We start from the raw sequence: 14,732 nt of genomic DNA on the forward strand, positions 1-14,732 counted from the left end.
TTAGTCACAAGAGATGTGGTCGTCTTGAAGTGCTCTGCTAGCCCCACACATTTCGAACAGAATAATGTTTAAACGCTTCCCAACAGGATACACCCTACACTATAAGAAAGGAAGTGGCCCTTGGCACCACATACCCGTGGTGGCTTCCGATGATACCACGTACACACTAAGCGACCTGGACGGAGCTTCCACGTACCATGTCTACCTCACCGCATCCAATCAGTACGGGCAAGGAAGCGGAGGTGAAGCTATCGTCATCAACACGCGACAACAAGGTACTTACCAATATAATATCTGTAGAGTACGGACGTTGAAACAGTGCCGGGCTGACCGCTAAGATACGGATAGCTGTATTGAACTGCTAATCTAATAGTGATATATAGCCCCAGTCATACCTGTGTGCACTCTTAAAAAAAGGGGTGTACTTTAACTCCTTTTGCTTGCCACTCCCTTTTGGAGAGTACAATTGCTCTCAAAAAGGAGTCTCCTTATTCCCTTAAGGGAGTGAGGAGACAAAGAACTCCCTACTGGAGTGCAATTGTACACTCCAAAGGGAGAGATATATGTGGCAAGGGTGTACTCCCCAACAAGGAGTTACTGTACACCACTTTTTTGTGTGTGCGTACAACGTGCGAACTATGTCCTCTGACACCCATGGAGAACACAGCCTGAGCTTGGGCAGCAAAGCAAACCCAGACGACAACAGCTGTCGTCTGTGTCGTCCTTGTTGGTTTGCTGCCCAAGTCCAGGCTGTGTTCTCTATGGATCTCGTCCACCAGCTGGCCTGCGTCTATTGCCATCCTCTGACATGGTACAAGATAAGGAAGTGCGGCCGGATCAACCACTATCTGTTTGTAGCAGTGGGTGTGATCACGCGCACAGGAGCCGACTCGATGTTACAAGGCAAATGTTAATGGTCACTGCCAGAGACATGCGACAAGACAATAGTGTCCTACGGAACAGAAACGAAAACTGGCCCCATGCGTGTATGCACCCTATCCTACAGACACGTTGCGGTTGGTCTGACCAGCTGCATATCCCGTCACCACGTGCCCGTCACCAAGTGAACGATGATTCAGGTCAGGATGGTCAGACGTAAAGCGGTCTCCTTGCAGCGTTCCTGTTACACGCAACAACGATAACGCTACTCATTGTATGGCACTGCCAGTGCAAGTGCAAGCTGCTGCCTCTCGTTTGGTTGTATGAGTAACCGACCAATTGCAACATTGCAGATCCTTCACTAAAGTGGGTGTTTTACAAGGACCCCTCCCTTGTGGTACCCGCCGCGTCACTCCTCATTGCGCTGCTCGTTGTCATCACAGTTATCACAGTCTGCATTAAGAAGACTAGGGCCCACAAGAATTTCGAGAAATGTGAGGACATCTCTTTGTCTTTCTTGTAATTAGGTAACAATTCCTTTCGCAGCCTTTTTTCACGTTTGAGTGCTTGTACATGTGCTGGACAAAAGTTCATGGAACACGCTCCGACGCATTCCTTCCACAGAGTGACACGCTAGCAGCAAATGGGACCGTACGGATTTACAAACATGTGCCTAGGTAACCCAGTCACCTGTTTGCAAGTCCGTACGGTACTATTCGCTGCTAGCGTGTCACTCTGAGGAAGGAATGCGCCGGAGCGTGTTCCGTAAACTTTTGTCCGGCACTGTTCACAACTGCACGAATACGAAAAGTAAATGTATCCCAAAGCTTAGAACCCGTCGTCGATGGCTGAAGTGAAACACGGTGTGGAAAAAGGCTGCTAGTAACATATATCTTCTCTCAGGCTAAAATTATCTATGGGTGCCACTGACTCATAGCTCGGCGTTTCGGGCCTCCGAAACTCACGATCACAATCATCTGATAAGGCGTGAGTCCATGCCCTGCTACGAAGTCACGTGAAAGTCGACATGGCCTATCGGTGACCTCGATTATGTAGGATGTTAGCGCACTCACCAGATAACATCACACCTGCTCTGTTTAAAAGTGTGATGTTATCCGGTGAGTGCATTAATATGCGGCATGACCGAGCTCACCGATACGCCATGTCGACCTTCACGTGAGTTCGTAGTAGCGCCCGAACTCACGCCTTATCAGATGATTGTGATCGTAGGTTTCGAAGGCCCGAAACGCCGAGCTACGGCCACTGTACAGAGAGTTTTTGGTAGCTACATTAGATAAAAAAAAAAAAAAACAGCTATGAGCGTGGCATAAATACCATTTTCGCAGGTGGCTTATACGGTCAGGCGGAGATCCTCTCGACGAGAGTATGCAACTAATTGATGACTAACTACCGAAAATTCATTAACTCTTTAATTTGGGTCTTTCGGGTAAATTGAGATTAGCAGAATGAGAGACAATCCCCTTCTTTTTTTCAAATCGTCAAACGAGTACGTACGTTGACATATCCATCGCCGAATTTTGCTATGCAAATGAGCCGAAACCGACACCGCGCGGATCAGGAGCGCAAGGAGGACAGCGCACATCCCATGTCAGAGGGCCACGCGCTTTGAGCGATGGAGATGATTGGAGCAGGAGCTGGTCTCCTGGTCAGATCAACCGCGTTGCGACCCAGATAAGCCGCCGACAGAGAAGGTCATGCGCCCCTGAGGCGCGCGGTTTTGGTTTCGCCTCAATCCCATAGCAAAATTCGGCGATCGATAGTTCAGCGCACGAGCTCATGAGTGCCTAGAAAACAAGGATGGCTTTCAATAAGGATTGTCTCCCGTTGTGCTGTCTCACTTTTGCCTGAAAGCTCATAGTTAAAGAGCTGCTTAGTGAATTTTAGTTATCCAGTTAGAACAATTAGGTTAGATTAGATTCAATTAGATACTCTCTTCGAGAGGGTGTCTGCCAGGCTGTATAACTAACCTGCAAAAACGGCATCAATGCCGCTCTCGTAGCTTTTTCATCAAAAATCTGTTACGAAAAAAAAATAATAAAAGAAAAAGAAGAGGACGCCCTGTTTGTGCACCCAGTATCGACGACCCTAGCAAAGCCCAGTAATCGCGTTTCCCAAGCAGCCACCTCAGCACATTTTTGTCTCTGGCAAGTACGGAGCAGTCTGCTGTCTGCAAAGCAGTCTGGGAAGTCTCTGGAGCAGAACGTGGCAAAGGTCCCCCGTAGATAAGTACCGTTGACTCCCCATAAATTTCGGAAAAGTAGATTTTCTTTAACGACTTGTGGCGCGTTAGGTGAAACTGCCTGTATGTACTGAATACCAGATGTGTCAGCATCAGGAGCCTCTCTCTGTGACAGATACGAAAATCCCGAGACGAAGGGACACACGGAGACGATAGATGACTTCGGGCTTTCGTGTCTATCGGGTTGTCCTCCTATACCTCCGATTTGTGCGTTCTCCATGCGCCTCTTCCTATGTTGCAATATGAGGCACACAGGCTCAACAACTTTAATGATGATATCCTGTGCTGCCGCAGCCGCACTCGCAGCAGAGAAACGTCACAGTAACTACGGGCCCGGTCCTGACACACAGCAGCGCTACATCGATGTCCAGGAGAAGTCTGGCTCGAGGGCGGATGCAGTCAGCATCTCTTCGTACGCTACCATCCAGAGCAGACGAAGTCTATCGGGCACTTACAAAATGGAGGAACTACGGGGTGGTGGCGGCGGCGGGCTCACTTCGAAACACCACACGACAGAGGTAAGACATAAAAAAAAAAATCGCAGGTCTGCCAGGTCTGAACAATCCCTATCGGATTCGATGCATATAGGACATGTTTTTGCGGCCAAAATGTTCGCGTCCATTTTGTAAAAACGGAGTTGTCGTATTGGTTGCTGGCAAATGTTTATTCAATGCGCATCTTCTAGGTGTGGTTATTCTCAGTCGAATCGCCATGCTCAGTACAGGGTCTGTGTGCGCAAAAATCGTGCAAGAATCCTAATATTAGAATTCTTCGCCTCTGCTTTGATAGTGAATTACAATCGAGCTGGAACGTAACGAAGCTTCGGGCTGCAGCACTTACTCAATACAGCTGCAAAGCTGGGCTAAAGGAATAGTATGATTAAGATCCTAGCACTACCTCTATGCAAGCGCGTCCGGGTGCATGAAGTACTTGGTCAGATCACTCCTAAGCGCGCTTTGCGTTATCGAGGTCTTTTAAAAAGAGCGCAAAGTTGAACTTATATACTTACAATGCAGACAACGTACTATAGTATGGCGTCCCCCGACATGATTACGCCTGACAACATTTGGAGAGCGAAGGAAGAGAAAGAAGAGGCAGGCTACGACATGAAGAAATGCGCTGAATTCGTCACTATAATTATACCAATATATATATCAGTGCATCAAGATGAGTGCAGAACAAAGGAGGGTAGTATTTATACTAAAGCCATACAATGATATCATTTTTGCACTCGTAATTTTTGTACAGCGTTTCGACGAGCTAAAGCATTTGTCGCGCATAAAACTGCCAGAAAAAAAAAAAAAAAAAGAACTTGTGTCACACAAAAAAATATGCCCGTGTACATATACGGGCTTACGGAAATGAGACCGTTTAAAAATACCTCGCATTCGGGTTATATACACTGCGACACACGGGCAATCTTCATTAGATGTGGACTAGCAGCCACTTGCGTGGACTTGCAGCGAAGAGGTGTAGACTATATTATCCCACTTATGTCGAAAGACGAAGACGAAAAGATAAGTTCGCTGGAGCCGGTTTTGAATCACCGAGATAAACTATTCCGCTCATGGATAGTGCTTTGTCCATCGTGCATAAATGACCTTTGTATCTGTCTACTCCATCGAGAAATGACCCAAACATCACAAGACAGTCTTTGCTTCACATTACCATAGACTAAAGTATAAAAGTGCACACTCTGTTGTTTTTCGTGCTCCCTGCAGGATGTCATGCATAATTCATTCTTTTTACCACGTTTCCCTTGCAGAGGAAGCACAGAAGAAATTCGTCGCTGAGATCGTCCCACGTTTACGACAGTGCTACGTAGAAATCTCCAAAAGGCTATTTGTCATAGCGTGATCCTCTCTAGTCTCTTCAATTCGCAGGTGAACACCGTGAAAAATCATGTTACGGTTCTGATTCTGCTGCAAAGCTACAGGGGCGCGCTTTTCAATTAGCTCATCCGATCGAGGCACCGAGCTTATCGAAAGCATGCGCCACAATTATCGTATAAAACGTTATATATGCGGACCCCCAATTCGCAAATAGTAAGCAAAAATAAACAAACAAATAAATAAAACAGAGAGAGAGATGAAAAAGTTTTTACAAATACAAACAAAAAAGTGGCAACCTGACTTCGATCTCGGTTAGAAATTCGATCGAGAATTGGGGAGGGGGGGGGGCAGCAAAATAACGCAGCACAAGCGATAACCACAACCGAAAACCACAAGGAGAAAAAGAAGATGGCTGCGTGTGTCACCCATTGTTGCGGAACTGGTAGCGTTGTCTGCCAGTATCTGGAGCGTAAGACGAGGATCAACATTTTCTGCCACATTTTTGAGGCGAAAAAAAAAAAAAAGAGAACGAAATGGAGTTCAACCTATGTACCGGTATATACGTTAGTTAATGCTATCATGTCGGATGATCCAATATGAAGTGTTTGTGACCTAATTGTGTTGGATTTCATTTTTATGGTACGACTTTGGTATGACAAATGTATGTTCGTTAGACATTGTTATTTGGACATAATGCCGTTTAAAACGGAACACGGACACATTCCACCGCATTCTTCTTCTGCATCCATCGCAAGTGTATTTACTTCACCCGTGCCGCACTCATTTTTTTCACAAATATTGCTCTCTTTAGAGATGTGAATTATAGAGCCTGTACACGTACCCCTCCCATTCTGGAATGCTACTATATTGTACTTACGCCTAGAATGTAGTACCATACTGAAAGTGAACACTGCTGCAAGATTATAGAGTTAGGGTGGTATACTTTGAAGAAGTCAAAGAGATAGATTGTTATCACAAAACAGACGACGCGTTGGCCTTGAAATCCAACGCCTGCAGGCATATAAAACAGAACTATAAACAGTTAAAAATGGTAGTACATGTATATTGCAAAATATCTTCATCCTGCTTTTAAAGGAGCAGATAAGGGCTAGAAATAAAAAAAAATAAGAAAACGACATGTCAGGAGGAGTAGCAATTAGGATTAGCGCACATTCGTGCAACATTAGTGCACAAAGAGGACGATTGCACAGCGCAATCCCGGTGCGCAAGAAAGCTTCTAATTTCGTGGGTCAGCAAAGCGGCAGCGAGTCTGTGACGTCATCTCATCTACCCAATAGCGAGGCGCGCGCCTTCTTTTATCTTTCTTTTCGCGGTTGTATTCGGCGCCGTGCGTCTCGCGTCTGACACAGAGCAGTCGACCGTATACGCCTTGCTTACGCAGAGTAGCAGGCGATTCTCGACGGCCAATAAAATTTGTCGGATGAGCTGACGTCAGAATAAGCCCGAATGAACTTGTAGGGTTCACCGCCGTCTGCACGTTGTTAAGCGTTATTGACGTTTAAACTAGCGCAACGTTCTAAGCCGATTATGCAAATAAAACATACATTATCGTAAACTAATTTTCTAAAGAAATGCGAAAAACGTGCCCCTTTAAAGAGTGAAGATAAAACGTTATCAAAATATTCTAACAAAAAACACTGCCATTTCAATACAAGGATGAAGCTCACTGCTAGGCAAAGGATGGATCGCTCTCGAAAATTAATATTGTTACCAGCTGTCAATACTCCCTATCACATTCACAGCCATCTCGTTCGCTAAATTATTTCGAAACTCATAAACATCACCGTGCGTCGGATTCCTTGCTGGACGTGAATTGTACATCTGCGCGTGCCAAATTTCGCTATATGTGATACAGTTCATGCACCCAGTTTCTAGTGGCGATATAGCAGCAATCCCATCGTACTTAGTAGCAGCTTGGGCAGATAACATATAGAAAAAAAGAGCAGAACACTTAAGCTCCGCGACGCTGATATACATATTACGATTAAAGGAATGTGGTTGATAAAAAGGCCACAGGAGGAGAACTCAAACCTACACCCTCCGGTTGCGGGTCAGACGTGCCACCTAGCTGAGGTTGTGCTACCGACACAATTATAAATACCCAGATCTTTGCTCAGACGCATGGGGACACGCTCTCACATCTTAACCACTCTCTTTTGCATTTTGTTAAAAGTCTCTGACAATCGGAGGGTGTTTGATCGAGTCTCATTACTGTAGTACTTTCCATAACTACAGTTCTTTCAGGTTTTTATTATCATCACCTGATATTTACGGCGTACATTGATAAGAGAACTGAGAGGGCAAGTCCTGGAGGTCAAGCCTCTAATTGTTGTGTGCCGATCACATCGGCATATTCGTAGGGTTCTTCGTTTTCGGGTTAAACCCGGGTTAAGTTTCCAAGAATTCGGGTGAAACACGATATGTATCCGAAATCCTTGCGGTCCTTCAAGTCCTTCTACTTGTCGTTCGAGGTAAACCGTCGGAAAAGTGAATAACAATATCAGCAAAGAGAGCTATTTGTGACAACCTATTTGTCCTCCTTTTATAATCCCCTCCTGCTGGAGTCAAAGACAAGCTTTTATGGAATTCGGGCAAGTGTTTGAATACCGCGGTCATTCAGTGACCCCAGTTCAGAGAGGAAATAGATTCTTGTTTCTCGTCCCAGTGTCACAGCAGTGGCTTGTTTCATATGCCATTCGTTTCACCCGAAAATTCCCCGATGACATATCAAACAGATCGTAGCGCCCGATTTCTCCCCGAATTCTCGTGTGTAAAGAGCACCCGATTTGTCCCTCTCGAGTTTGAAAAATCATAAAACCCGAAATCGAAGAACCCTACACATTCGCAGTATTCCGCAATGATCGTGGAGCACTGTATTGTAAGCATAGTACAGCACGCAGGTACAATGCAAACCGTAAGTATAGTACAATGCAGGGAACAGGGTTGCCTGCAGACATGTTGATGTTAGTGTATTGCTGAATGGACGTCAGTTTTGAAATGGTTAAAGATGCCGTTGTAACCAGCGCAAAGGATGACGACATATGTTACTGTGACGGTTTGTTGCTCAATTTCTCTTACCTTTTCCAACTTCTTTGTATGCTGCTGGTGCGAATAAATACATTTTGAACGACAGAAAATAATACTCAGCGTCACGTTAGCCACATCCTCGCATAAAAGACGGACTTACACCCTGAAGGTTCGGTACCCTATTGACTGACGCTACCCTTCGAAGGTGACTTCACCTCACTAGTGCAGAAAAACGTGTTTTACAGGACAAAAAAAAAAAAAAAAAAACATCGGTATGCCGGACCCACGGAAGGGGTCACATCATTAGCCACATCCTCGCATATTCGGACGAGTTATGAATTAGTTCACATAATTTAAGACAATGGCCTAATGCGACCGCTTTCGCTGGTACCGCATACCGATGGTTCTCCTGTAAAACACGTTTCTCCGCACTGGTACCCTTACTGAGGGGAAGAAACCTTTGAAGGGTAGCGCCGGATAATACGGTACCGACCGTTCTGGATGTAAATCCGTTTTGTATACCCGATATTACTAGTCGAAACAAACATACGCATGTAGGCATACGCGGACACTTCGTTACACGTATCGTTTTACCGTAGTGCCTGCTCCATAGAACCAGGAATTGACTACGATGAAACGGCGACGGAGCAGGAGAGCTGATGGTTACGGTAAGCTGTTACGAGAACCCTCAGATTGGGCACCGTCAGATGCAGACAACGCACGGCAAGATCTGAAAACACAGCTGAATGTTTAATGACACAACCACACACAAAATTCGAGGCGGAGGAAGACAGGAAGATAAAACGTTGTCACTTTGGGAGCGAACACCAATGACGGTCTACTAACACAATCCGAATTACTTGTCTATGTTGTCACTTTGAAGACTCTCTTCGGGTCACCCGGCCCCTTGCGAATCACGGTGGTTAAAGACCGAAAAGAGACATAATGAAATTGGGGGACAGAACTGGGAAACAGTTAGCCACAAGAATGTAAGAATCGTGTCCCCCTTTTTTCATGCCACCGTGGTTCACAAGAAGCCGGACGACCTGAAAAGAGTCTTCAAAGAGACGAAGGAGATAAGTAATTCGGGGAATTGTATTGGTATTCCCTCATTGGCGTTCACTCCCATAAAGTAAAAATCTTTTTTCTCTGTCCCTCTTCCTCCTCCACCTTAAGTGTATGTTCTGTATTGTGGTCGTGTCATTAAACATTCAGCTGTGTTTTCAGATCTCGTCGTGTCGTGTGTGCATTTCTCCTCAGTGTCAGAGTTCTAATAATGGAGAAAATGACAAGGTGAGTAAGAAAATAAAAAGAAGACAAGAAATTCATATAGAAGCGCTTTTTCTTTACGACAAATGTAAATATCCGTTATTTTAAAAGAGTAACCTCCTTTGGCTTGCACACCTCTCTGAAGCAGGTTACGGGCTGCGATACGTTATAGATCATCACCCGTACCACTTAAGTAATGGGACATCGAGCAACTATTGAAGCTCGGCTGGATATTTTTTATTAAATTTCGTGTTAGCGCCGCAAAGCAACTGTGGCTATGAGCAGTGTCCAGACGTGGACAGATGGGGAGAGACCACAGCAGGAAGGAGTGGAGGATAGGAAGGTTAGTGTGCTTCCAGAGCCGACTTCAGGGCGGACTGTGCCGACATTCGTCCGGAAAGTTCGACGGAAAACGCAGGAGAAGCCTCAGGCAGCACAGCCAGTGGTAGGATTCGAACCCGTCCCCTTACAGTCGTGAGCACGGCATGTTAGATGTTGCCAGTGGTCAAAGGCTACAAAAAGAAAAGAAAACTCGTGTCTTCTGCATATGTGTATACCCAGATATATTTTAACCTTTTGCTTATCCCTTGTTTATTTCTCTTGTTAAAATATCTGTCATTTAGAAATTTCTTCGGCTTTCTTGTCTAGCTTTCCCGTCTTCGCGTAAAATAAAGTTAAAGTTATTAAATTAATGCATGCCATGGCTAAAGACTATGCCTGTATTGATATCCCTTATTTTTTATTTATTTATTTATTTTTTCACTACAACCACCCTCATCATCATCGACACGGCTAACGGGAACTGGGAGTCGAACGCGCTTGCATCCGCTCGAAAGAAGCAGCAGACTCCGCTCAAAACAGCTGTGGACAGATTCACAGGCGCCGTTTCCATGGCGACGGACGCCTGCTGACTCCATCTCCCTCCCATCGCCTAAGGGGTATGATTATTGATCAGTGAGTAGCGTCCCTAAACCTGCCATCTTTATCCCGACAGCGGTACTAGTGAATACAACTCGACGTATTGTTCCCAATAAAGCTTAGTTTGTAGAAACACAGAAGACAATTCTCAAGAATTCGCACACAGCGAGGCATGATGCGTTATGTGGTTGTATTACAGGTCGCAGATTGGTGTTTCAAGAAGCGGCTAACTGGGGTCGCGTCAGTCAGTGCTGTGAGCGTCCTCTTTCAAACAGAAAGAAGTCGGACGTGCATTATATGACAATCCCGTTTGGTGGTTCGCTGAAATTTAGCAGAAGCAAAAGCTCCACTGCGCAGGAATATGTGGGCATAACGGAAAATATTTGTACCCCTTTGTGTCATTAAATGGTAGCGCGTTCCGTCAATACTGGAAAGGAGCGACAGGGCTGGAGTGCAGTGAGGGTTCTTCGTTTGAACGCATAGCGTCGCCACACTCGTGCAGCAATTAAAATCGAAACCGAAAGTAGAGCGAGAGGAAACTGAAACTGAAGACTTCAGGGAAATCGAAACCGAAAACAAAGACCGCGCTTGCTCCGCTTTTAGCGTGGTGGGACCGCGCACCCGCAGATCTTTGTTTCGTGTAATATATCCGTACACCGTAATCGTGTTTTAGCATCCGGGTTTATGACTGGCCTAAAAGCAGAGTAATTCCGTATTGTTGTATAGAGATACAAGCAGACAGGATTCATTGTCTCCATCAGGAGATGGAAACTTTTAGTAAAAACATTCAGATGCAACTAGTCGAACGCTGAAAGCCAAGAAAGACCGACGTAAACTTCGTTTAAAAAGTGTGCGTATTCTTTCGTTCGGCATCGCCATTCTGGAAGTAATCTTCACCGCATAACTCGCAAGCATTAGGTGAAGTATGCTTCACAAAGGAATTATATTACCAGCAAGTCTGCTCTACCTTACGCTTGCAAGCGTGAGGTGAAACGCACTTTACGAAGAAGCATGGATAAGTCTGTCAGAGCTATGTCCGGAATGTCTGTTACTTAAATCGTTTATCACGTGCTAATAAAAGGACTAACTGTGGTTCCCATGATGTGCAATAGCCGACATCCGGCTATATTTCTATATTCTCTAGTACCGTGTCGTATGGTTACAGTCATGGCTCCAATGTGGCGCTACCGGCGTATATCACTTGCGAGCACAATAGAGTGACGCCATTTGCCATACAGTACTAAGTACACTGTGGCCGTTTTTCACTGACCATGCACAACAGTGTGCACATACAGGGGTTACTCTACTTGGTTCTCTTGAAAGATTTCATCGTTTCAACTTCAGGTATTCATCTTATTATTCACCAATGCATGGAGAAGGAAACGTGAACGCCTTATGATGCCAGCACTATATACAGTAGGAAACACTGAGTGTTCTGAAATTGATAATATCTGTAGCGTTTTTTAGTTTTATGTCTGTTGCGGTTGCTTTTCTCATGACATAACAGCAGAATGCTTCGAGTAGGGGCTACTCGATCGAGGTTAACGATGTAGTCACACCTGTAACGACATTACAATAGTATATTTACTCTGGTTTATGCATCGAGAAGAAGCGGCCACCTTGAAATATTAAATAGCAAAGCTCAACTACCGTTAGGGAAGCCTCAGCAGAGATAATCTAAGATTTAGGACACGTCGTCCTTACAAAAATCTTATAAGTGCAACTTCGCCTTGATGTATCGCTTTCGTTCAGTACCTCAGGGCAAGGCTAGATACGTAGGGCAACCTCAAGTAATAACTTGTTGATTATAACATCTTCTGCAACGAAGCAAGGTACAGAAAAAAAAGAAGACTGTTAATAAGCAGCATACACAAGTGTCTAGCGTAGATCAGTCGACGCCCAACGTCTAACAAAGTTGTCACCAACAAACGTAACACAACGCGTAGCGCTACTCTCTTTAGCTTTGCCATACCATATGCCCTAATTCATGCACCGTCTCCTTGTACATGTGCCACACTTTTCATGTGCTTTCCAAGCTTCGCACGTGAGAGGCCTTCCTTGGATAAGGGTATCCTCCTTACGATTTTTTTTTCAGAACTGCCCACTCTGACGCCATTCATCTTCCAACGCAATGCGACCGTCGGTGAAAGGATTTCTACTATATGTTCAGCGCCAGTTGGTGATGCTCCTTTACGGTTCAAATGGCTGAAGGACGGACATGCTCTGGCCAGTGAAAGAAACATCGACATTACTGACAATGCAGATTTCTCGGTGCTCAAGATCAAGACACTACATTTAGAAAGCGCGGGAAACTACACGTGCATCGTGAGCAATGCATTAGGGGCCGCTTCATACTCTGCTGTCCTTTCGGTGCATGGTAAGCCAGACATTTGGAGCTTTGCTTTCTGTCCGAGAATGAACCAGCGCTGTATACGTTACAGACTCTATCCAACGTCAGGATCTAGGCGGAATCCTCGAACTTTGCCTTCTTACTAATTCCGTAAGACGATATCGAACACAGAAACGTAGATTAGATTAGAAGTAGAAAGCAAAAATTGAAAAGTACTTCGCACTGGTGCGACCAGCTGTACCATGACGCTTGATCCGTGAAGGCATTGAGTGATTTAAAAAATACTTCAGCACGTATGTCCTTGAGGTAATTCGCCAGGACACACAGCACAGGCACAGAAACGTAGAAGCACATGTTCCACACTACAAAGACAGGCAAGACACACTATGATCTGCGCAAGTCAACGTGCTTCTTCCAGCAACAGCTTATGCAAACACATGGAATTCTTCGTATACGTAATGTACACGAAACATCGCGCAGTTTAGTCTACGCAACATTCAGGTTTACCTCTTTGCGGTAGCGTGGTCCCCCGTTCAGAAGGGCTGGTATGCTGCAACTATTTTAATGCCGTCATGTATGTGATCTACCCAGATAGGCGGTCCTCTTATGACGGTCGAATACACACAGCAACAGATTAAATATTTCTTTGAATTATATTACGTTTGTCTCACAGCGCCGCCAGAATGGAAGAAAGTTCCATCTGACGTCACCGTGACATACAACGAGAGGATCGAGATTCCATGTCAAGCATCTGGATATCCGCCCCCGATAACTACGTGGACGAGCACAGGTACACGTTGAATATGGAACATGACTGGGTCTTCGGACCTCACGCAAGAATATTCAACCTTTCGATATTTCAACATAGGCAACCAAAGCACATGGACGTCAGCGAAGAATGGATCACTCATCATTACATCTGCGACAAAGACCCACGAGGGAACGTACAAGTGTGAGATCCGCAACGGCGTCGGCAAGACCCTCCACAAGAAAGCTATCGTCTATGTGAAATGCAAGTATAGCAGCTTCCTTGATGCTCATAGTCGTATCCTTCCGGCACTTTTGTCTTGTTGGTATTGCCGTTCCACACCATATAAGCACAACAAAGGTCTTGTGAACATACGGGGGTAAGGTACTAGGGTTCCTTGTTGACAAGATTTGTACCACGTGTGGCCAACACACACTCATGAGTAATGGATTGTTCGGGCCTCGAAGCCCTCCAACGATTTCGCAAACCTGGCTTTAGGAGGCATGACAATTTTCATGTGTATCGCCCTCAGTACAAATATCACAAAAGTGGGGCTATTTAGCAGTGGCACCTGTGCTGACGGATCCATGTCGACCTGCAGTTCCGTTCATGTAACAACTGGTGCCTGTGTCACAGGTAAAATGGCACAACGGGTTTTGTAGAAGAAACATGCAAGCGGCTGGATGCTCGAAAATACAAATAACCAGCTGACACACCCTGAAAAAGAACACCTGCTCGGCAATGAACCACAAACATTACTTTCCGAGAGTCCATATACCTCAGATCTCTTGGCGAACCGTAGCCCTCTCGAACCTACTCGGACTTTGATACAATCCCACACGAAATTTTTGAAGTGGTGGATAAATGTTTTCTTCTAAAGGAGCGCGTGTCATCCTTTGGAGAGCTAGGGGATTGGGAAGTATAGCTGTTCTCCTACATTGTCGCTAACTTTCAGTGTCCCTACAAAACGGGGTCACAACACTGAAGCAGTGGTACATTGTACAACCAAAGCGCGGCGCCACAAGTCCACCGAAGGCTACGTCAAACCAGCGACAGTTTTGTTGTCTGCCATAGTTCCTATGATCACAAAGTGACGCCAGTACAGGAATACCCGAGGACATCAGTGCTGGTGTGCTCCTTTGAGTTCCTAATATTTTCATGCGGTGATATGTCATCCCGGGCGCTCCGATATCCGGCGATCATGTCCTGCGTCGTTTTTCACTGCACATTTTTCGCCTCCATTTTTGCCACTGCCGCATCTACGAAAAGTAAGTGTTCACATCTATTTATCCAGTTACAGTAGCACATACATTTCACCGACTCCCTGGACGATGGTCTGTCTTACTTATCCGAATCCCAAACACACAGTTGCACCAAGGCTTGCCCCGTTCAGCTTCACGCCCAAATTGCGAACCGGACAACTGGCAA

The 14,732-nt window shown here is 45.4% G+C and overlaps 1 protein-coding gene and 1 long non-coding RNA gene across 4 annotated transcripts in view; one reads left to right on the plus strand and one right to left on the minus strand.

The window, feature by feature from the left end:
- The window catches only part of LOC135400765 (cell adhesion molecule Dscam1-like), a 30,751-nt gene extending 22,625 nt beyond the window's left edge, over positions 1-8,126 (plus strand). For all 3 annotated transcript variants that reach the window (XM_064632674.1, XM_064632673.1, XM_064632672.1), the window contains 4 exons: positions 87-275; positions 1,233-1,373; positions 3,434-3,657; positions 4,905-8,126. In XM_064632674.1, coding sequence (XP_064488744.1) covers positions 87-275; positions 1,233-1,373; positions 3,434-3,657; positions 4,905-4,964 — 614 coding nt within the window. In that variant the 3' untranslated portion in view covers positions 4,965-8,126. The remainder of the gene's footprint in view (positions 1-86; positions 276-1,232; positions 1,374-3,433; positions 3,658-4,904) is intronic.
- The window catches only part of LOC135400771 (uncharacterized), a 155,038-nt gene that overhangs the window by 12,243 nt on the left and 128,063 nt on the right, over positions 1-14,732 (minus strand). The gene's annotated exons all lie outside the window — the stretch shown is intronic.

The sequence above is a fragment of the Ornithodoros turicata genome, chromosome 7 (genome assembly GCF_037126465.1).
Source record: "Ornithodoros turicata isolate Travis chromosome 7, ASM3712646v1, whole genome shotgun sequence".
NCBI lineage: Eukaryota > Metazoa > Arthropoda > Arachnida > Ixodida > Argasidae > Ornithodoros > Ornithodoros turicata.